The 24,063-nt window shown below is 47.7% G+C and overlaps 1 protein-coding gene across 1 annotated transcript in view; it reads right to left on the reverse strand.

Moving 5' to 3' along the window:
* The window catches only part of PPP1R7 (protein phosphatase 1 regulatory subunit 7), a 53,443-nt gene that overhangs the window by 21,269 nt on the left and 8,111 nt on the right, over nt 1-24,063 (reverse strand). Inside the window, exons 7-9 of the mRNA XM_007941445.2 lie at nt 21,801-21,917; nt 20,450-20,554; nt 16,704-16,790 (exon numbers count right to left, since the gene is read on the reverse strand). Coding sequence (XP_007939636.1) covers nt 16,704-16,790; nt 20,450-20,554; nt 21,801-21,917 — 309 coding nt within the window. The remainder of the gene's footprint in view (nt 1-16,703; nt 16,791-20,449; nt 20,555-21,800; nt 21,918-24,063) is intronic.

A 24,063-nucleotide genomic window follows, 5' to 3' on the forward strand; every position in this document is an offset into this window, starting at 1 on the left:
TAGCCTTCATCTTTGTATTTTGGTCATGTGGTCAGAAGGGACCATTCTCTGGAGAAGGATCCCATGCTTGGTAAGGTGGAGGGTCAGTGAAAAAGGGAAGACCCTCAATGAGACGAACTGAGGCAGTGGCTGCAACGATGGGCTCGAGGACATTTAGGACGGTGAGGAGGGTGCAGGACCAGGCAGTGCTTTGCTCTGTTGCACACAGGGCTGCTATGAGGTAGCATCGAGTCAACAACATCTAACAACAGCAAATTAATGCCATTCTTTGCAACATTATCCATAATCAGTTAGGATTCATACAGTCAAATGCCTGCACATAGTCAATAAAGCATAGGTTAACTTCTTTCTGGTATTCTCTGCTTTAAGCTAAGATCCATCTGACATCAGCAGTGATATTCCTCATTCCATGCCCTCTTCTGAGTCCAGCTTGAATTTCTGGAAGTACCCTGTCAATATACTGCTGCAAGTGTTTCTGAATTATCTTCAGCAAAATTTTACTTATGTTTGATATCGATGATGTTGTTCTATAATTTCCACTTATTGTTTTATCACCTTTTTGTGCAATGGGCACAAATATGGATCTCTTCCAGCCAACTGGCCAGGTAGCTCTCTTCCAAATATCCTGGCATAGATGAGAGAGTGGCTCCAGCACTGCATCCATTTGTTGAAACATCTCAGTGGGTCTTCCATCAATTCCTGGAGTCTTGTTTTTTGCCAATTCCTTCAGTGTAGCTTGGACTTCTTCCTGCAATACCATTGGTTCTTGATCATATGTCACCTCCTGAAATAGTTGAACATTGACCAGTTCTTTTTGGTACAGTGATTGTGTATTCCTTCCATCTTCTTTTGATGCCCATGGAATCCTTCAACCTTGCAATTCAAGGCTTGAATGTTTTTCTTCAGTTCTTTTAGCTTGAGAGATGCCAAGTGTGTTTTTCCCTTTTGGTTTCCTAACTCCAGGTCTTTGCACATTTCATGATGATGATTTGTCTTTTCAAGTCGCCATTTGAAATCTTCTGTTCAGCTCTTTTCTTCCTTTCGTTTTAGCTGCTCTCTATTCAAGAGCAAGTTTCAGAGTCATTCTGTTAATTTAGTAATTAAATTTGCTTTTTTAACATGATGTCACTCTTGAGTTCCTACAATAAACTCCAAAAACTTGTGCTATATTATCACTTACATGTGTTGATGCATTTACATTCCAATATTTTGATTAAGATTTTTGCATTTATCTTTATGAGAGATATTAGTATATAATCTTTCTTTCAAAAATTTGGTTGATGACAAAAATTGGTTGAGCAATGTTGGCCTCATAAAATTAACTGGAGCATTTTTCCCCTCTTTTTATTTTCTAGAAATGTTTGCAAAATTTGTTAAGGTTTTCTTTATGACCCAGCATATAGAAAGACTTGGCAAACATTCTGCATGCAATTGAAAAGAATGTGAATTTTGTCATTGTTGAGATTAATGCATTAAATGTTTTATTACTGCCTTACTCAGTCCTCCCATAAATTGCTATTTTGTAGTGGTTAGACAGCTATTGATATTGTCCCATTAAGTACCGAGGCTCTGATCATTTTTTTCTAGTACCCTATCCCCATCCCTCAGTTTCTATAGTTTCTGTGTCTTATCTTTAAATTCTGTCCCATCTGATGACAAGCATATCCAGTAAATTTTTCATTTCAGATACTGAATTTATACATTCTACAATTTTCATTTTGTTCTTTTTTTATGGTTTCCATTTCTCTGATGAAATTAGCCAGCTGTTTCTTCTATCTACTTTTTTCTCTTCTGAATTCTCAAACACATTTATGAGACCTGTTTTAAAGTCCTCGTCTGCTAATCTCTGTATCTGTGTCATCTCTGAGTCTCTTATCTATTTGTATCTATTGCTTCATAAAATATTACCTCAAACTTAGAAGCTGAAAACCACAAACATTATTTCAGTTTCTGTGAGTCAGGAATCTGGAATGACTTAACTGGGCGGTTCTGACTCAGGGTAATGAATGAGGTGGCAATCAAGTGTCAGTAGGGCCCATGGTCATCTCAAGGCCTGAATGGGGTGGGATCCATATCTATGACCACTTACATGGTTGCTGGGAAGGCCTCAGATTCTTACTGGATTTTGACCGAAGCATCAGTTCCATGCCATGTACATTTCCATATGGCTGCTCACAATGTAGCAGCTTGTTTCCCCAGAGATGAGACAGAGACTCCAAGAGAGGAGCCAGTCTTGTTAGAACGTAATCTTAGTAGTGAAATCTTATGACCTCTACTGTTCTTTTGCTTAGAAACTAGTCAGTAGGTCCAATGAACACTCGCAGGGAGGGAATTACATAACAGTGTGAGTACCAAGACAACAAAGATGAACCCTATTGCACATACAGTACTGTGTTGTCAGTGAAAGCAAACATGGGTATATGGGTGGATAGATGGGTGGACAGGCTGAACTATTAGGTATGTCTATGAAGCAGGGAATGTACCCAAGACCATGTATAAAGTTGGCACACAATGGTCCTATAAACATATTTGTATGATCTGTAAGAATTCCCAGGTGTATAGTAGAGCTGACAAAGGATAAGGTTGTAATCACTTCTTGGTCACAGCCATCTACCCAGAGGGACCGAGTAGTTGAACCGGTGGGCTCGGGACCATAGTCACAGGGAACATCAAGTTCAATTGGCATAACATATTACACAAAACATTGTTCCACATCCTACTTTGGCGAATAGCAACTGGGATCTTAAAAGCTTCTAAACAGCCGCCTAGATGCAACAATGGGTCTCTCCTCATCCAGAGCAAAGAAGAATAATGAAAACCAAAGATTCATGTAAACAATTAATCTTAGCAACCAGTACACCATGCGATCTGCAGCCTATACGAGTATGAGACCAGAAGAACTAGATGGTGCCCGGCTACCATTGTCAAGCCCTCAGAGGGAGATTTCTGTAGGAGATCCTGGAAAGAGAGGGAGAACAATGTGGAATAAAACGCTAAATCATTTGGGGGAAAGAAAAGTGGGGGGGGGGGACCAGGTTTGCTGGTCTGACAGAGCCTGGTGGAACCACTGAGACTACAGCCCCTAGCTGCTCTTCAGGTTTGGAATTGAACCCATACCTGTGGCTTCCAGACAAACAAAAGATAGGGATATGAGTTGAACATTTACCTGAGAGAGGTACACTCCTTGGAGAGAACAATCATGGGAGAAAGAAGAGCTGTTAATGCACACACAGGTAGACAGCTCAGGGGGCAGGAATGCATGGAGGGATGGACACAGGGAAGAGGTAACCATGGGAAGGAAGCAGGAGGGGAGCTGTTGCATTGGGGTAAATTGCAGTCAATGTCATGATACAAAATGTATGTGAACTGCTGTATGGAAAGTAAATTCGTTCTATAAATTTTCACCCAAATCTGGTACTGTAGTATCTAAGGCACCTGACTGCTAACCAGAAGGCTGGCGGTTCAAACCCACCAGCCACTCCTTGGAAGGAAGATGGGGCAATCTACTTCTATGATACTGCCTCGGAAACCCAAGGAGGGATCGCTATGAGTCAGGTCCGACTCGACGGCACATAACAACCACCACCACCAGGAGGCAGGGGTCCTTGGGGCCAGCCTGATGACTGCCAATCACAGATCCTATGAACATTCTTCCTCTTCATTATGGGCCAACATTTTCCTGCGTCTTTGCATACTGTTAACGTTATTTACTGGATATTGGGGATGTTAAATTGTTGACAGTCTAATATTTGTTGTCTTCCTTTAAGAAGCTTTGTTCTGCTAGATGCTGTGAGAGTGGCTCTCAGGAATGCTTGCTCTACTCCTAATGCGTGGCCATGCTGGGGTGTCAACGGGATAGCTGCATGTTCAGCATAGTCTCTGCACTCTGGCAACACCACTGTCTCCAAGCACCATATGACTTCTCAACTACTCAGTGACATACAAGACTGTTCTGGAGTTGTTTTTGCCACAGGACCATGCTCCCTCTCCACTCTGGGGGAGATCCTTTCTTATCTCCAGGTTTCTGGCAGCACCAGGCATTCCGTGGCTGCTAGATGCATCTTCACATGCTGTCTGTGTCTCTCCTCTTTTATAAGGACATCAATCAGGTGGGATTAAGACCCACCCATGGCATGACCAATTTAGTTTAATTGACAACACCTTCATATAAAGATTCTATCTCCAAACAAGGTCACATTCACAGGTACAGGAGTGAGGTGCAACTCAACCGGTAACAGATGGCTAACATCCACTTCAAAGGTCACCCAGAACTCCAGGCCTTCTCCCCAGTCCTGCTGAATCTGCTATCTTCCTGTCACAGTTAATGGCAAGTCCTAGCTGCTAAGGCCAAAAATACAGGAGTCACCCTCGACCCTTCTTTCTCCTACAGTCCCACATCCAATCTGGTATTGAATTCTACCTTTTACCTTCAAGGTATGTCTAGACCCCAACCTCTATGCACCCGTGCCCCTGGTGCCTCCTCCTGCCAGGATGTCGGCCTCTCTCTGCCCTTCCTGTGGTGCTAACCTTTGCCACTCACTCACAGCCTACTCTCAACCTAGCAGCAGAACAATACTTTTGAAAGATGTTTAATACTCTAGGTACCTTACACTTTTGTTGCTTTTATAAAATATACTTTCTAAAATATTTACTTTGAAAGTTCTTCTGGCTGTTGTGTAAAAATGCAATTCACTTAACACACTGTTCTTATAGCCAGCAATCTTAGTGAACTCACTGGTTCTACTAATTCATTTGTAGACACTCTGAGGTATCCTACATGAATAATCATTACTATATGCAAATAATGAGAAGTTTGGTAGCTTCTTTTCAAATCCTTTTGGCTTTGTCTTACTGCAGTGGTTAGTGATGACGTTGGACGGAAGTGATAAGAACAATCACCGCTGTTGTTTTTAAATTGAACAGAAATACATTTACTGTTTCACCTTAAGGATGACACTTGCTGCGGCTTTTGAAGACACGGCTTATTAGACTGAAGAAGTTCCTTTATATTCCTAGTTTACTACATTTTTTTTGTTTTGCTTTGATTATTAATAATCAAATGGTTGTTGAATCCAAAAATCCCACTCCTAGGTATATGCCCCACCACTTGTCTTGTCAGTTTGTTGTACTGTGGTGGCTTGTGTGTTGCTATAAGGCTAGAGGCTATGCTACTGGTATTTCAAATACCAGCAGGGTCACCCATGGTAGACAGGTTTCAGTGGCGCTTGCAGACTAAGACAGACTTGGAAGAAGGAAGGGGCCATCCACATCTCAAAGAATTGGCCAGTGAAAACCTTATGAATAGCCCTGAAACTTTGTCTGATATAGTGCCAGAAGATGAGCCCCTCAAGCTGGAAGGCACTCAAAATATGACTGGGAAGGGCTGCCTCTTCAGAGTAGAGTCAACATAATGACATGAGTGGAGTAAAGCTTTCAGAACCTCCACTTCTTGATGGAGCATGACCCTAAATGGGAAGAAAGAGCTGCAAACATCAATTAATAACTGGAACATGGAATGCATGAAGTATGAATCTAGGAAATTTGGAAGATGTAAAAACTAAAATGGAACACATAAAGATCAATATCCTAGGCATCAGTGAGATAAAATGGACTGGTTTTGGCCATTATGAATCAGACAATCATATGATCTACTATGCTGGGAATGACAAATTGAAGAGGCATGGCATTTATCTTCACAAAGAATGTTTCAAGATCTATCCTGAAGTATAACGCTGTCAGTGATAGGATAATATCCATACATGTACAAGGAAGACCAGTTAATACTACTATTATTCAAATTTACCCACTAACCACTAAAACCAAAGATGAGAAAATTAAAGATTTTTACCAACTTTTGCAGTTTAAAATTGACCAAACATGCAATCAAGATGTGTTGATTATCACTAGTGATTGGAATGCAAAAGATGGAAACAAAGAAGAATCACTAGTAGTTGGAAAATATGGTCTTGGTGACAGAAATGATGCTGAAGATCATATGATAGAATTTTGCAAGACCAATGTCTTACTCACTGCAAGTATCTTTTTTCAACAACATAAATGGAAGCTATACACATGGACTTCATCAGATGGAATACACAGGAATCAGATCTATTACATCTGTGGAAAGGGGCGATGGAGAAGCTTCATATCTTCAGCCCAAAACAAGGCCAGGAGTTACCTGTAGAACAGACCATCAACCACTCATATTCAAGATCAATATGAAGCTGAAGATAAAACAAATTAATGAGAGCCAAAATACAAACTTGCTTACATCCCACCTGAATTTAGAGACCATCTAAATAGATTTGATTCATTGAACACCAATGACTAAAAGCCAGATGAATTGCAGGATGACATCAGAACATCATCCATGAAGAAAGCAAAAGGTCATTAAAAAGACAGGAAAGGAAGAAAAGACCAAAACGGATGTCAGAAGAGGCTCTGAAACTTGCTCTTGAATGGAAAGTAGTTAAAGCAAATGGAAGAAATGACAAGAGAAAGGAGCTGAATAGAAGATTTCAAAGAGCAGCTTGAGAAAACAAAGTCAGTTACTACAATGAAATATGCACAGACCTGGAGTTAGAAAACCAAAAGGGAAAGATGCAGTTGGCATTTTTCAATCTGAAAGAACTGAGGAAAAATTCAAGCCTCCAGTTAAAATATTGAAAGATTCTATGAGCAAAATATTAAACGATGCAGAAAACATCAAAAGAAGATGGAAGGACTACACAGAGTCACTGTACCAAAAAGAACTTCATCCATTTTAGGAGGTGGCATATGATCAAGAACATGGCTCTGGGAATTGATGGGTTACCAACTGAGATGTCTGAACAAATACATGCTGCACTGGAGACACTTACTTGTCTATACCAAGAAATGTGGACACTTACTTGTCTATACCAAGTCAGTGGCCAACTAACTGGAAGAGATCCATATCTGTACCCCTTCCAAAGAAAGGTGACCCCACAGAATGTGGAAATTATCGAACAATATCATTGATATCACATGTAAATAAAATTTTGCTGAAGATAATTCCAAACTGCTTGCAGCAGTATATTGACAGGGAACTTCCCGAAATGCAAGCTGGATTCAAAGAGGATGTAGAATGAGGGCTATCACTGCTGATGTCAGATGGATCTGGGCTGAAAGCAAAGAATACCAGAAAGATGTTTACTTGTGTTTTATTGACGATGCAAAGGCATTTAATTATGTGGATCACAACATATTACGGAAAACATTGAGAAGAATGGGAATTCCAGAACACTTAATTGTACTCATGAGGAACCTGTATATGGACCAGGAGGCTGTCATTTGAACAGAACAAGGGGATATTGCATAGTTTAAAATCAGAAAGGGGGTTATATCCTTTCACCATACTTTTTTCAATCTGTATGTTGAGCAAATAACCTGAGAAGCTGGAGTGTATGAAGAACATGGCATCAGGATTGGAGGAAGACTCATTAACAACCTGCAATATGTAGATGACACAAGCTTTCTTGCTGAAAGTGAAGATGACTTGAAGCACTTACTGATGAAGATTAAAAACTATAGTCTGCAGTATGGATAATACCTCAACATAAAGAAAATGAAAACCCTCACAACTGGACCAATAAACAGCATCATGACATATGTAGAAAAGATTGAAGTTGTCAAAAATTTCATATTACTTGATTCCATAATCAACACCAATGGAATCAGCAGTCAAGAAATCAGACATATTGCACTGGGGAAATGTGCTGCAAAAAATTTCTTTAAGAGAACATGTGTGCTGATCTGATAGAGCCTGATGGAACCCCTGAGACTATGGCCCCTCGCTGCCCTTCATGTCTGGAACTGAGCCCACTCTTGTGGCTTCCAGCCAAACAAAAGACAGACATACGAGCTGAACATTTATATCAGGTAGATACATTCCTTGGAGAGAACAATCATGGGAGAATAGAAGGGCTGTGTATGCACAGGGAGACAGCTCAGATGGCAGAAGTGCATGAAGTGAAGGACACAGGGAAGAGGTGACTATGGGGAGGAAGTAGGAGGAGAGCCGTTGCATTGTTGTAAATTGCAGTCAACGTCATGAGACAAAGTGTATGTGAGCTGCTGTATGGAAAGTGAATTTGCTCTGTAAACTTTCACCCAAATCACAGTAATAATAATAAAAAGGTCTTTTAAAATGCTGAAGAGCAAAGATGTCTCTTTGAAGGCCAAGGTGCACCTGACCCATGCCATGGTATTTTCAATTGCCTCATATATACGTGAAAGCTGGACAATGAATACGGAAGACTGAAGAACAGTTGATGCTTTCGAGTTGTGCTGTTGGCAAAGAATACTGAGAGTACCATGGGCTTTCAGAAGAATGAACACATCTGTCCTGAAAGAAGTGCAGCTGGAATGCTCCTTGGGAGTGAGAATGACCAGACTTCATCTCAACCTACTTTGGTCATGTTGTAAGAAGGGACCATTTCTCGGAAAAGGGTACCATGCTTTGTAAAGTGGAGGGTCTGCGAGGAAGGGGAAGACCCTCAACGAGACAGACTGACACAATGGCTGCAACATGGGCTCAGGCAGTATTTCGTTCTGTTGTACGTGCGGTTGCGATGAGTTGGAGCTGACTCGATGGCAACTAACTGGTATATGCTGAGAACTTAGAGCAGGTACTGAAAGCAGTACACACATTCACAGTAGCATGCACACAGCCCAAAGGTGGTGACCGTCAAGTGTGCATGGACACATGAGCTGTGGAATACGCTCAACCATAAACAGGAAGTACTGGACTTGGTGCTCTGTGATGAACACCACGCTAAGTCAGAGGAGCCACAAATGGCACACGCTGTGTGACTCCACGTAGCGGAAATGTCCAGGACAGAGAAATCCACAGAGATAGAAAGGCTGGTGGTTGCCAGGGGCTGTGGGAGGGGAGATGGGGACAAATAGCTGTACTGGGAGGGCTGCACGATACTGCAAATGCACCATGACTCGTGCACTGTAAACAGTTAACTTCACATTATGTAAACTTTACTTCGACTGTTATTTCAAAAAATGGTGAAATTCATTTGATGCTTTTTCAACACTACTGAAACAATCTGACACTGTTTTCTTTTCTAACCTGCTTCCTGGGAAGGACCAGACGGTAAACACACTGGGCTCTGCAGGCACATGGCTCTAGCATGAAGCCAACTACAGACATGCACACAGGTGCGTGGCTGTGCACTGATGCATTGTTCTTACACAAACAGGCGGCTCTGGCCCATGGGCCACAGTGTGCCACCCCCTGGCGTGGACAGTGAATAGTTTCTGTATTGTGCTCACGGGGGAGCCTGGCCAGCAGCCCACCCTTTCCTTCATGGCCATGCCAGAATTTGGCTTCAGGGTTACAGTGACTCATTACCTGGGTGGGGCTCGGAGGTCTTTCTTCCGAATAGCTCATTCCAGACTTGAGTTCCGCAATGGGAATGTACTATTCCTCCGATGCTCAGCAGGACTCCTGCAAACCCACGAATCGAAGGCTACGTAGGTTTCCATTTTGCAGTGAGTGCACCCATGGGTGCCTGCAGACCAGTGTGAGTGCAGAAGCCTTTCTGATCATTATCCCACCCACTCTGCTTCCTCTTCTCCCCTCCCCCCATTTTCACTCCTTCTAACAAACGTCTCATCCGACTCCACTGATGGCAGTGCGTTGCGTTTCTGTTTGTCTCACTCACGCTGGATTTTTCTGGATGTGGAAGGAGTGATCTGGTTGACTGATTCCAAAGCGCTCAAGGTCATACAGCCAGCCATTCTGTTTGCACCAAAAAAAAATTACCAAACTCACTGCTGTGGAGTCGGATCCGACTCATAGCGACCCCTCCTTGTTTCTGAGGCGGTATCACTACAGAAGTAGACTGCCCAACATTCCTTCCAAGGAATGGCTGGTGGGTTTGAACTGCCAGCCTTCTGGTTAGCAGTCAGATGCCTCGGGCACACGGACTTAGTTTATGTACATTTCAATTAATTTAGTGTGACCCTTTGGAAAGTCTGGAGACAAACAGGAGTGACTTCAGCTGACCACATGGTCTCAACCAGCTGGGAGAAGACATGCACAGGTGCAGAGGACGGCTGAACAGGTGGTGCTGCACACTTGTTACTGCTGGTGACCATGGTGGCTAGCCACACGGCAAGGACAGCTTCTACCACACTGCACATGAAGCCTCCTGTGGTCAAACCCAAGGCCATGACCAAACATCATGGCCTCATTCTGTCCGGCTGGTTTCCTGGATTCAGATACCATTTCAAAGACTCACTGTCAAACTACTGTCCCTAAGAGCCCCTGCAGCTCTTGGGGGTTTTGCTTCTGTGGGAAGTGGAATTGAGGCATGAGCCAGAATCCCAGGCACATAGCTGGCAAGTGCAGGCAATGTACACACATGAAGCACCGGGTCCTGCCACACTCTCACCACGGGACAGGACGTGACACACACGTTGCCGTGCTGGGTGTCTCTAGTCTTGTCTTTGCTGCTGGAGGCCGAGGCAGGACAGGCAGGGCTTCTTTACTCTGTGACCCACAGGGTATGGCTGCCAACATGCCTTCGTGGAGTGGGAAGAAAAGTCCCAGGACTGTCTATGGCCTCAGGTTTGCAGAACAGTGGGTGAGCTCATGATGCCCAGTGTAGGCAGTGCCATCCATGGGGTGCCTGGAGGCGGGCAGCGCCATCCATGGGGTGCCTGGTGGTGGGTAGCACTGTCCATGGGGACACATGGTGGAGAGCAATGCCGTCTCTGGGGCACATGGTGGTGGGCAGTGTTGTCCATGGCTGCTCTGTCTGGCTGACACAGTGTGGCTGCACTGTGGTCTTCCTGTTGGAAACTCAGTTATCCCTGGTACTGCCTTGCCCCCACTGATCTTGACTTCTACAGCCTCTCTCCCCAACATCTTTGGGGTTCACTGCTGTCTTTCCACCCTGCTGTGGCTACCTTTGTCCAGTCTGCCTGGTCACCACCTATGACCACAGCTCTGAGGTGGTGTGGTCTAGATGGTGTGAGGCCCCCACCATGGTGCAGCGTCTCAGGGGCTCATATGGTCTCGCAATCAGAACTCAGGCTCCAAGGAAACATGCCGCAAGTGGAGTTTCCCCCCCAAGAATGCTCACTGCTGAAAAGTGGGAAATACAGGGAAGTATAAGTGGTAGGGACCATGCATGGATCTCATCACACAAGGGAAGCTGTTCTGAACACCCCGTTAGGTTTCTCCCCTCTTCTCTGCAGGCCCAACAGAGCTGATACCCCTCTTCTAGAACACACTGCTCTAACCTTCTGCCATTACAAAAGAGTACACAGTCACTTCAGAAAGCTCAGGAGAACCAAAGAGAATACAAGAAAAACTAACAGCCCTTTCACAATTGAGAGGAGCCTCTCGTCTGGCCTAATTCCTCCTGCTCTTTTCTCCGCGTATGCGTGCATCCACGTGCTCCAGGGTCAGATGGCTGATCTCACCAGTTTGCTCCTTTTTTCATGCACGTGGTATCATGAGCCTTTGCAGATGTTATTGGAAGGTCTCACTGTCGGGTGGCCATATATTCCATCCTGGGTACATTACAGTACGTTTAACTGTCCCCTAAGTTATGAGAAAATGAGGCTTTTCCAGTCTTCAACAACTAGCAATAATTTTACTGACTATCCACCTAAGGGGAGCTCTGGTGGTATAGTACCTAAGGCATGTGACTGCTAATCAGAAGGCTGGCGGTTCAAACCCACCAGCTACTCCTTGGAAGGAAGACTGGGCAATCTACTTCTGTAGAGATATTGCCTTGGAAACCCAAGGAAGGGTCGCTGTGAATTGGAACTGACTTGTCAGCAGTGAGTTTGGTGGGTTTTTTTTTAATCCACCTAGAAAAAATGTAGTTTCTATCTAACCAAAAACAAAACCAAAACAAAACAAACAAGATGAGCAAATACAGGAAAGACATATTCATAAAAAATGAAAACAAAAGTTTAGATGAACATCAGGTAAGGGTTTTTAAAATAAGCTTTGGGTTTATAACCTTTTCCGACCTGATGGAGGACAAGATTTGCTGTGTAACAGCAACAGTTCAGTTACCCAGGAACCATCAGGAGCAGTGACGTATGTGAAGGAGCTTTTGCTGGGGGCTCACACAGAGGTGGAGTGATGTTCCCATGTTCGGAGCAGCTGAAATTAATGTCAGCAGACCGACACTGCCACATGAGAGCCAGCTGGTTCTCTCGTCACTTTCTAAGGATGTTTTATATATCTCAGGAACTAGTCTCATCATTCCAGATGACCACCAGATTGTTTACCATGCAGAACATGACAAACCTTTACAAAGAGAGATGCTTTTTTTCTTTTTTAGCTTATAATTTCTCAGTCTTGGTTAGGAACTTCTCCCTGAATCCACGTATCCAAGACATCTTCAGTCAGAAAAGGAGATGTTTAGGCAGCACAAAAGATGGAGGAGCCCTTGTGGTGCAGTGGTCATGGCACTCAGTCACATAATAAAAGGTCAGCGGTTTGAACTTACCAGCTTCCCCAAGGAAGAAAGACATAGCAGTCTGCTTCCATAAAGATTTACAGCCTTGGAGACCCTACGGGACAGTTCTACTCTGTCCTGTAGGGTCGCTGAGTCAGAGTTGGCAACGGGTTAGGTTATGTTTTTATACAAGACAAAGGAGCCCTAGGACCTCAGTGGGTAAGTGCTTGGCTTCTAACCCAAAGGCTAGCAGATCAAAACCACCCACTGGCTCTGAGGGAGAAATACGTGGCAGTCTCCTCCCATAGAAACACACAGCCTTGGGAATCCTCTGGAGCAGACCTACTCTCCTACAGGGTCACTAGGATTCAGGATCAGTGGCAACGGCTTTTGGTTTTCGATTATGGAAGACAAGTCTCCTCACCTGTGTAAACATCTGAGGACACACGTGAGAAAACAGTCCATCTGTGTAAACGTATGAGGACACATGTGAGAAAACAGTCCATCTGTGTAAATGTATGAGGACACACGTGAGAGAACACAGTCCATCTGTGTAAACGTTTGAGGACACGCATGAGAAAACAGTCCGTCTGTGTAAACGTTTGAGGACACGCATGAGAAACAGTCTATCTGTGTAAATGTTTGAGGACACGTGTGAGAAAACAATCTGTGTAAACATTTGCGAGGGCACAGGTGAGAAAACAGTCCTCCGTGTAAACATTTGAGAGGACACATGTGAGAGAACAGAGTCCACGTGTGTAAATGTACATGCGTATAAACGGGTCATCTTTTCACTGTCTTTTATATCATCTGACCTTTTCTTCTTTTTGCAACGAGTACACATACTTACAGCATCAAGAAACACAAGAAAGTTCCACTGCATAAAACAAACCCTGAGAGTTCTATCTTTTTGTATATGAATCTCTGCATTTCTCCTCATTTGCTTAGGATCTTAGATGTGAAAACAGGAGGTTGAAGCATGTAGGTATTTTTAAGCCTGCACAAGTGCTCTCCACAGAATGCACTAGATGTGGTCCTACTGGTTGTCTGAGTGTGCCCAGCACATTACAGACCAGCTGCAATCACAGTTCAACAATGTTTGCCGACACGGCACACAATGACCTGCTATCTCATAGTCTTAACACATGAGAGAAAACGATTAACCAGAAAGAAAAGGCTTTCTGCATTCAAAGTAACCATTCCTTCTCTCTCTGTGAATCACTTACTCATTTTCCTACACCCAGGTTCCATGTGGCAGCTTGGTGTGAGCTGTTCTAACATAAAGATGACCATGAGTTTGACAAGCATGTCTGCCCCTGCTTATCCACAGCTGGCCCCACCCATCTGACCATCCTTCCTTGCCTGTGTCCCTTTCTCTCACTCAATCTACTGTGCGTCAGGCACTATATTCTAGATGCTGATGAGAACGGATGAGACAGACAAATCCTCCTGCCCTCATGAAGCTGCCATTCTGCTGCAGGGGAAACAGACACAAAAATAACTAAGTGTAGAGGACTTCTGTTCCTAACCATGACAGAATAAGTGGTGCTTGACTTGCCTTTTTGCTCTCAACATCCAAAAAAGAACAAAATACAGGAAACTGTTTTCAGATACTGGACAACCGGCAAAGCAGGACAATGGGTCCTGGGAACAAACCAGGGGAGCTGTAGGAATGTTTGGCTTTCTGTTTGGAGATGCTTTCTGGTGTGAGCGTGAATCCAAACAGAGCTCAGTGGCCACACAGAGTTGAGAAGGCAGAGGGCGGATTCAGGTTGGCAGAGGAGCTGGAATTTCTGGAGAGGAGTGGGCTGCACCGGAAGTACCTCCAGAGGTCTCATGGGCATCGCCTTGAGTCTTAGACTGAAAACTAATCTGCACATACACAGCGTGAAACCCCATGGAGCTAGTCAAAGGACACCTGCTGGAGAGCCACGAGCGACCAGAGTTCATGCAGCATGGGATATGTTTAGATACCCACCAAGCAGAGTGCAGAGGTCTGGCTAAACACCAGGGACATTCAGAAAAGACTTCTGAATGGTTACTACTACTAGCTTGGGAAAAAACAAACTCACTGCTGTCGAGTCGGTTCTGACTCATAGAGACCCCTCCTTGGGTTTCTGAGGCGGTATCACTACATAAGTAGATTACCCAGTCTTCCTTCTGAGGAGCGACTGGTGGGTTTGAACTGCCAGTCTTCTGGTTAGCAGTCAAATGCCTTAGGCACTACGCCGCCAGAGCTCCTTGGGAGTGGGGCTAAATTAGGCCTAGAGGATCAGCCCCTTAAGACTCACCCTAAAAACACTTAAAACAAGCCTCAAAATGATCAAACAGTAACTTAACTGCCTATCAAATAAAAAGGCCAATACACTTTAAAGGCACATAACAAAATCCAGAGGAGAAGGCCTTCGATGAGATGGATTGACACTGTGGCTGTGACAATGGGCTCAAGTATAGCAAGGATCATGGAGCTGGCACGGGATTGGGTGGTGTTTCGTTCTGCTGTGCATGGGGTCGCTATGAGTCGGAAATGACTCGACGACACCTAACAACAACAACAACAAAATCCAGACACTTGATTATTTACAATGCATGTCCAGTATCTAATAAAAATCACCAGACATGTGATGACAGGGTTTAAAGGAAAACATAAACATAATGAAGACAGAACAGAGAAACTACAAAAAAGAACCAAGTGATTTTTTAGAGTTGAAAAACACACTCTGAAATAAACAAGTCACCACAGATGGGTTTAACAGCAGACTGGTTATCAGGTAAAAAGAGATTATAAACCTTGTGGTGGTTATGTTTGTGTGCCAACTTGGCTGGGTCTGGCTGAGTGGCTGGGCAGCTGGTGGAAGTTATTCCCCATGATGAGACTGGCAATCAACTCCATGGTGGGATCTACCACAAGTAGCTGAGTAGCTGCTTTGGGTATGTGGTGTGCTTTCCATATATAAGCAGCAGCTTTGGGAATGGTCTCTAGCTTATGGCACACCTGGACCCTGTATGTAGCCGTGCCATTGTTCAGCAGCCTGCCATGCTCTGCCAACCTTGGGACTTACAATGGACTTGAACTAATGACCTGCCATGTGGTTTGGTAACATCAGGACTGTGCCTTTTTACTTGTCAACCTTTGGGCTTGGCAGCCTCAGCAGCCAGCAACTGTCTGAGTGAAGAAAAGCCTCTAGCTTCAGTGGGCCAGGAGCTGGAGGCAGAGTTGAAGCCCAAGGCTGAGGGGCTTTCACCCAGCCCCTAGAGCTTGGCACTTTGAGCTTGGACTTAAAGCCTCTAAATTGTAAGAATCAACTCCTGTTTGTTAAGGCCACACCATTTGTAGTATATTTTTGTCAGAGCAGTACTAGATAACCAGAACAACCCTGAAGCAACAGACATGAAGAAAACTGAAACACAGAAAGATAAAGTCTGCAGTGTGAGCTGTGACAAAGCCTCAGTGACTAACTAATGCTAGACTAACTTATGTATAAGTGGAGTTTCAGAAATAGCCTGGGGAAGAAGGAGCAGATAAAATACCTCAGAAAGTAATTTCTGAAAGTTTTCCACATTTGATGAAAATGCTGAATCCTTGGATCCAAGAGGTTCAACAGACCCTAGCCAATCACAGTAAAGAAAACACACCACATACATTCAAATTGCTAAAATCTTAACACTGAGGACTTCAGTTCCATGACCATTTGCAACCTCTTCAGAGACGTCTGCAAAGATTTCTGTCTACGTTGCTTTTCTTCTACTGGCTCAGTAAAGCACTCTCAAAAACCATACCTATATCCAAGAGCTAGACACACAGCATATTCCAAGATAGTGGACTGCAGAAACCTATGCAACACTTCCTCCCACTTCTCTGGGCTACCGCTTTCTGGCATTTGGAAATTTCATCACATGGCAATTGTAGGTCCAAGCAAACACAGACCAGGGTTTCTCACACAACAGGCACTGCGATCATACGAATCTTGTAAAGATGCAATTTTGACTCATCTGCACCTGGGGCGAATGAGTTGTGAGATTCTGCTGTTCTCATGAGCGCCAGTGGCACTGCCCATGGCTGCTGGTTGTGAACCAGGCTCTGAGTGCGAGGTTAATTCCAACACCAAAGCAGGACTCAAATCTCGTTCATGCTTGATGTAGTCAGTATCAAAGCCTCTGAGACTGGAGACACTCAAATCCACGCATTTTATTCAGTGGGCCCAGTTCAGGGAAACTGTCATCAATCCCAGCATGCAGTTAACTTACCCAGAATTCCTGCAGCTCTGTTAGATGGCTGATATTTTCAATCTTTTTGATTCTATTCGATGCAATGTCCAACATCGTGAGTTTGTTCTAAAATAAGGAAATAAAATTTGTCCCAGATTACCTCAATTCAGCAATGGTGTTGTGGCCATGCACTTAGTGTTGCTCATGTGCTTAGTGTTGTGGAGGGCTGAGAGCTATGGGAGCTGCCCTCTCCACCCACCCCTGCAGCACAGCATACAGACAAGGGTCACAGAACCCACCTAGGCCACACTAGAGGTTAGCGCTGACATGCAGTCCTTACAACATGGATTCAAAGCTGACTGTCAGGCTCTAGGCCCTGTGATCCCCAAACCCCAGAGCAGAGTGTCCCAACCTAAAAGCTGAGATGGCCTGGAGGGCTGCAGAGAGGCATCTGGTGAGGGGGTGAGCTGCAGCAACATCTATTTAGTGCTTATCACTAGGCAACATCCTATACCAAGGAACCCTCTCTTCACTTAGGAATGAGAAGCCAGGGGTGAGGAGGCTAAGGATGTGCAAGGCACACGGTGGGAGGGGCAGTGGTGGTGCCCAGAATCCAAGGCTGCACAGAGAAAGGAAGTGAGTGCTATTGAAGTGCAAGGCCTGTGGTTCCCTGGACTCAGGGCTGTGGAGTTAGAGCACGCATGTGCAGGCTCAGCCCTGCCAGGGAGGCATCTTCTGGGACCCAGGAGTCTACACTTTGGCCAGAAGCAGCATTTTGTATTTAGCAAGCGCTCTGATTCTCTATTTTGAAAATGCCCATCAGATGCCTGCTTGCTGGTAATGTTGGTCAGCTCTTGACAGCACCTTTGAAGCTTACAGTATTCCCAGATTTAGTACCAGAGTAAGACTGCAGTGAGAAAGTGAAGCATTAGCTAACTAGAAGTTCCTCCAAAATCACAAGGAAGAATTTACAAGCTGGCCACTGGCTTGATAGAAGCCTTTTTCGGGCCCCCTTCTGATGGGGGGGGGTCCCTCTTCCATCTCCTTATTCTTGAGTCCAATTTCTCCCCAAGTTTTAGGGGAAGTAAAAATGTCTCTGTCATTTGACTCCTAACCAGAAGGCTGGTGGTTCAAAACCACCAGTCACTCCTTGGAAGGAAGATTGGGCAATCTACTTCCATAGTGATACTGCCTCAGAAACCCATGGAGGGGTCGCTATGAGTCGGGTCTCTGACTCGATGGCACATAACAACAATAGGATGAAAATAAAGCATCCGGCCAGCAGGCCGCTGCAAAGTGCTCCGTGCAGGTTCCCCCATACTTAGCACTGCACAGACGCGCCATGAACCCGGGATGAGTTACAGAGGCACCAGGCACAAGGTCCCCCACATCCCTGGTACACTACAGGGCTACGTAGACTGCTCTGTGCCAGGCTGAGGGGGTGTGCAGACAAAGCAGCTCCTTCCAACCTCACAGAGGGCTGAGGCCCATGGATGGCAGCAGGCCACTTGCCTGTGGGATCTCACAGGGCTCCTGGAGGGAACTTGAGAGTCACAGGAGAAGGGGGTGAGGCTGAGGACTGTGGGCAGGCCAAAGACACCTAGCGCTGGAGATGACAAAGGGGTCCCCCACAGCCTGCACTCCTCCACCCTTGCCATCTGGCCAAGGGTCAGGCTGCCTGTTGTGGCCGAGGCAAATGGAAGGTGATCTGAGGGCACAGTGGGGTCTGAGCCCTGCAAGGCCTCAGAGCCAGGGCTGTGCACAAGGGGCTGCAGGCAGGGTATGTGCTGGCCTCCAGGACTGGCCCTGACCCTAAGCTCATCAGCATTTTGTTCAACACCCTTTCACGTTTTCAGGGAGTGTGATAGTTATGAAAGATCGCCTGAGAGCAAACCAGTAAGAACTGCTCCAAGAGAGGGCAGGAGAGCGGGGGACTGGGACAGGGTGGGCAGAGAGCACGTCCAGCAGGTCCGAGGACAGACCCTGACAATGCAATACCAGAGAGGTCCTGGTGCTGGGCAGAGGCTACACCCTGGAGGAGGTGGGGCCACGTAGGCACTAAGAACAAAGGCTGCATGGTAGATAAAGAGGCATCTGCTCCTGGGACTGGCAATTAACATAGGCTGTTGGGATACCTCTCAGCCCCCAGGGAAAAGACAGAGCCACCGCCTCACCTCCTACCGAAAGAACAAACTTCAGACAAATGGAGTAAAATAACAAACACCTAGAAGAAAACAGAGTTGGCTAATCTCTAGTTGAAACCGAATCCCAAAAAAACAGTGATCACACTTGACCAGAATGAGCTGGAAAGTAACACAGACCCCAACCACACCCACTGCCATGGAGTCGATTCCAACTCACAGCGCCCCAGAGGACAGAGCGGAACTGCCCCACAGGGTCTCCCAGGCTGTCAATCTTTACAGAAGCAAAGTCCAAACCACACCCACTGCCCTGGAGTCGATTATGACTCATAGCACCCCTAGAGGACAGAGTGGAACTGCCCACAGGGTCCCCAAGGCTGTCAATCTTCACAGAAGCAAAGCCCAAACCACACCCACTGCCCTGGAGTCCATTCTGACCCACAGCGCCCCTAGAGGACAGAGTGGAACTGCCCACAGGGTCTCCAAGGCTGTCAATCTTCACAGAAGCAAAGCCCAAACCACACCCACTGCCCTGGAGTCCATTCTGACCCACAGCGCCCCTAGAGGACAGAGTGGAACTGCACCACAGGGTCTCCAAAGCTGTCGTCTTCACAGAAGCAGACTGCTTCATCTTTCTCCTGTGGAGCAGCTAGTGGGTTCCAACCACTGACCTTTCAGTGAGCAGCTGAGCGCTTTATCCCTGCATCACCAGGGCTCCTAGAAAGTGCCCCAATGATGTCTGAAGTAACAATGGGGGTTTCCTCTTGGTCTCAGAGCCAGAAGGGAGCTGCTGATCCTACTGGTGAGGCTGCCCTCACTGCTCTGCCATGGGGCTTCCACACACATGCCAGCTGCCCCACTCAGCCCCTACCTTCCTGTCAACTCGACACTTAGCACCTAGAGACAAGCACACGGTTTATTCACTGTTCTGGTCTGTGAGCTCTTGCTCTGTCTGCCAAGCCTGAGAGGGGTAAGGATACTACCCACAGGCCCATCCTGGCTCCCCCATAGTTCAGAGATGTCCGGGAAATGCAGTCAATGACGTGGCCTACAGGATAGGTCCTGGCCTATGGCACAAAGGCCGGCGGTTTCACCGTGACTGAAACACAACCTTCCTGACGATAGCGATGGGATGGCTGCTGTGACACAAAACGAGGAAAAATTGAGACAGGGCAATGCACAGAAGCACCTTATCGACCCAGGAGACGGCACTGGGGCGGCTGCTCCGAGGGCAGCGGGGCGCCCTGTGGCCTCCTCCTGGGTGAGGGTGGGACTGGAGGGTGTGCATGGCCTGGGGGCAGAAGGGCAGAGAGGAGCCAGGAACGTGTGGTCCTGGAGCTGCAGGGATTGGGCACGTGTGACTGCTAAAGCCTGCTTGGCCTATGCCCTGTGAACTGCCCCGAGCCCTAGGGCCGCAGCAGAGGTATCCCACGCTCCTGCAGGATGCAGGGAGCACGACCCAGCAAGTCCCCTGTGAGGGCACCAACACCCACGTCCTGCTCGTGTGCCAAGGGCAGCCTTTCTAGGACACCAGAGCAGGAGCACACAGCCACCCTCACGCCTCTGACACACCCTGCTGGGACACACACTGGGGCCCCGGTGTTCACGACCGGGGCTGCCCCCCACCCCCGCCGGCCGTCTTACGTTGCTCTCCAAGCCCTCAATGACCTCGATGCCATTGTGGCTGAGGTAGAGCTCCCGCAGGTTCACCAGGCTCTGCAGCCCCTCGATCTTGGTCAGCCGGTTGCTCTGCAAGAGAACCAGTGGGTCAGACAGGGGGCAGGTGAGCCGGCGTCAGACGGGGCGTGGGCGGGTGAGCCAGGGTCAGACAAGGGGGTGGTTGAGTTGGGGTCAGACGGGGCAGGTGAGCTGGGGTCAGGACAAGGTGGGGAGGGTGACCTGGGCATCAGGACAAGGTGGGGATAGTAACATGGTGTCAGAAGGGGGGCAGGTGACATGGTGTCAGGACAAAGCAGGGAGGGTGACCCAGGGTCACGCCAAGGGGGGTGGATGACCCAGGCATTGGGACAAGGTGCGGTGGGTGACATGGTGTTAGAACAAGGGGGCAATGACCAGGTGTCAGGACAAGGGGTGACACAGCACTGGGACAGGTGGTGGGTGGGTGATACAAGCATTCAGACAAGGGGTGGGGGTGGGTGACATGGCACTGGGGCAAGGCGGGGGGTGGGGCAAGGTGGGGGGGTGGGTGACCAGGCTTCAGGATACTCAGCTTCTTGCTGTCCTAGAACCCCTGAGAACAGAGCCTTCATTGGAAACGTACTAAAATGGGACTATGGACAGAGAAACGACAGAGACTCAAGCGGGTGCTGCTTTCAGGGGACACTAGGGGCTGGCAGTGCAGGGTTTTACAGGGAGAGCACACTGGACGTGTGCTTGGGGGAGGTCCACTGGGGTTGTTTCATGATTGCAGGAAGTCTCCACTGCTAGGTGTCTTAAAATGGACTTGTTCTTGTTTCAGGATGTGTGCAACTCAAACCATGGTAACGTCAGGATGAAGAACACTGCGCTCACCAGAGCAGCTCACATCAGTGTGTGTGAGTGGATGGCTCTGGGGACAGGAGTCGGGGGCGCGTGAGTGGACAGCTCCGGGGATGGGAGCCAAGAGGCGTGGGATCTGCATGTGGGGGATGGGAGCCGGGGGCGGGGCATGGGATCTGGATATGGAAGACGGGAGCCAGGGGACGTGGGACCTGCATGTGAGGGACAGAGCTCAGGGGGGGCGTGGGACCTGCATGTGGGGGATGAGAGCTGGGGGGTGTGGGACCTGGATGTGGGGACAGGAGCTGAAGGTGCGTGGGACCTGGATGTGGAAAATGGGAGCCAGGGGGTATGGGACCTGCATGTAGGGGATGGAAGCGTGGGGGTGTGTGTGCATGGGTCCTGCATGTGGGGGACAGGGCTCAGGGGGGTGCATGGGTGCTGCATGTGGGGGACAGGCTTCGGGGGATGGCCCCTGGGGTGTGCGGTGCAGTACCTGCATACTGAGGACAGTGAGGCTGGAAAGTGCATCCAGGTTCTGAAGTTTGGTGATTTTGTTTTTCCCCAGAAACAAACTGTCCAGGTTGGTTAGCGTGTCGATATTTTCAATTGCCTGCGAGAAAGAGCAGTTAGCCATGTGCTGGCACCCAGCCATGCCAGGTGAGCATGGGTCACTGTATGAGGAGGTCAGAGCGCCTGCAGCCTTGTGGCCGTGACAAGTTACGTTGCTGGTTGGAAATGCTCTAGCAAAAGCATCTTTGGAAGTGGAGGATGGAAACAGAAGGCAGTGTAGGAGGGACCCAGTCCCACCCACCTGTCCCCTCTGGTTCCGGAGAACAGATGGAAAACTCATGAACTAGGTGGCTTCTTGAGTCTCTTCCTGGTCTAACTTCTGAGCAGATAAGGCAGCACCACTCAAGGTCTGCTTCTCCCCAGAGTAGCTGGGAGCTGGAGGCTGAGCTGGGACTCACTCCACCTGCCTGCAGCTCCACTGCCCCTGGTTGCCCTCCTCGTGGTGAGGTGAGCTGCACTGTCCATAGCACTCCCCCGGTCACCTGTGAGCCACAGGGAGGTGCGGTCTCCCCAGTGCCGCAGTCCTGCCTGTAGTGAGCTGTTGAGTAAACAGGAGACCTTGGTCTCTTGCCTCCCCTGAGCTGCTGCAGCCCTGGAACAAGCCACCTTTCAGCAACGCCAGCAGGTACAACCAGCTGTGTGTGTGTGACAGGGCTCCAGCAACACAGGAGACGTGTCCCAGCACTGGCACCAGACACGCCACCTGGGTGTTACCTTGGAGGATGACGAATTGGGGAGGGTGTTCTTATGCAAACGCCGGCATTACTGTGAGGAGCCACTGGCCCCAAGAAGTTCCAGGCCCTGGATACAGAACCAGCAAGGCAGGTCCTCCGGTTTTCACATGATGGCTCTGCTACCCACAGCCGTAAGCTCACCGAGAGACCTGGGCCAACTACCTGCCCAGACTGCAGCCTGCCCAGCTCTCCAGGGCTCAGCTGACTGAGTGCAGCCAGTGCTAATGCTTCCAGAAGCCAACCAGGCACTTTAGGAATGGAGGGAGGGGACAGCGTGATTACCTGGGGACACTGCCCTCAAAACACCAGGCTAAATGGGACTGCTGGAACCCGTCATAACCTTGTGGGGGCCAGCAGTGTGGGTCAGACTGTCTTCTGCTTAAAGATGTCCTACCATTGCCCATCCACCACTGGTCTGTGTGTAGTATTGTGGTGGCTTGCGGGTTGCTGTGACTGGAAGCTATGCCACTTGTAACTCAAAGACAAGTGGTATCACCCATGGTGGACAGGTTTCAGCAGAGCTTCCAGAGTAAGACAGACTAGAATGGGCTGGCATCTACTTCTGAAATCAGCCACTGAGATCCCCATGGATCACACGGTCCTATCTGCAGCCCATCAGGGGGATGGCACGGGACGAAGCCCATGACTGGCAGGATGGCAGCATCTCCTTCACTGTCACGAGTCACTGTGAGTCAGGGGCTGACTTGAAGGCAGCTCACAATGACATCTGCCCATGGGACCCACCACCCCATGTTAGTCCCTAGATGCCCAACTTCTAGCAGCCACAGCATCCCTGGGTGAAGGACTTGGTCCAGTTTCCCTGCAGCCACAGTGGCCATGGGTGAAGGACTTGGTCTGCGTTCTATGGACACCGGACAGCTTCTCAAGAATTCCTTCCGTCCCTCTGCCCAGTGTTTCTGGAGGCATGGGTGGCACCTGATGCTGTGTGGTCTGTGCCACTGGCACGGCGTTCAGAGAAGACTATCATGTGCTAATGCCCACTGTCCCTGGGAAACCTGCTATCAGGGTGGGTTGGAGCTCACAAGCCCAGCCGGGGGCATAGCACAAGGGCTAGGTCCAGTACTCCAAGCAGAAGGCACACGGCACATCTGCTGGTTTGGTCAATTTGGGTGTGGACACAGCCAAAATCTACATGCAGAAGAAAGAAAAACCAGGCCGCGCGGTGGGGCATGTCCTATTTGTACTCTCACAGCTGTTATTTTTCTCTTAAAACCAAACAAAATAACCCAGCAAAATGATGACTTCCTCATTCCTGAAAAGAGTATTACCAATAACGTAAAAAGCCTAAGTCAGCCAAACATCTGATGACTTCTCACCACCAACCCAACATCCCACCCCTCACTGCTGGCCTGTTACTAGGTGATGCAGGCCGCCGGGCACGCCAGCACCTACCCGGATGCGGTTGGACCCCATCCCTCCTCACTGCTGGCC

The sequence above is a fragment of the Orycteropus afer genome, unplaced genomic scaffold (genome assembly GCF_000298275.1).
Source record: "Orycteropus afer afer isolate SDZICR_OR568_19922 unplaced genomic scaffold, OryAfe1.0 scaffold00006, whole genome shotgun sequence".
Lineage (NCBI taxonomy): Eukaryota > Metazoa > Chordata > Mammalia > Tubulidentata > Orycteropodidae > Orycteropus > Orycteropus afer.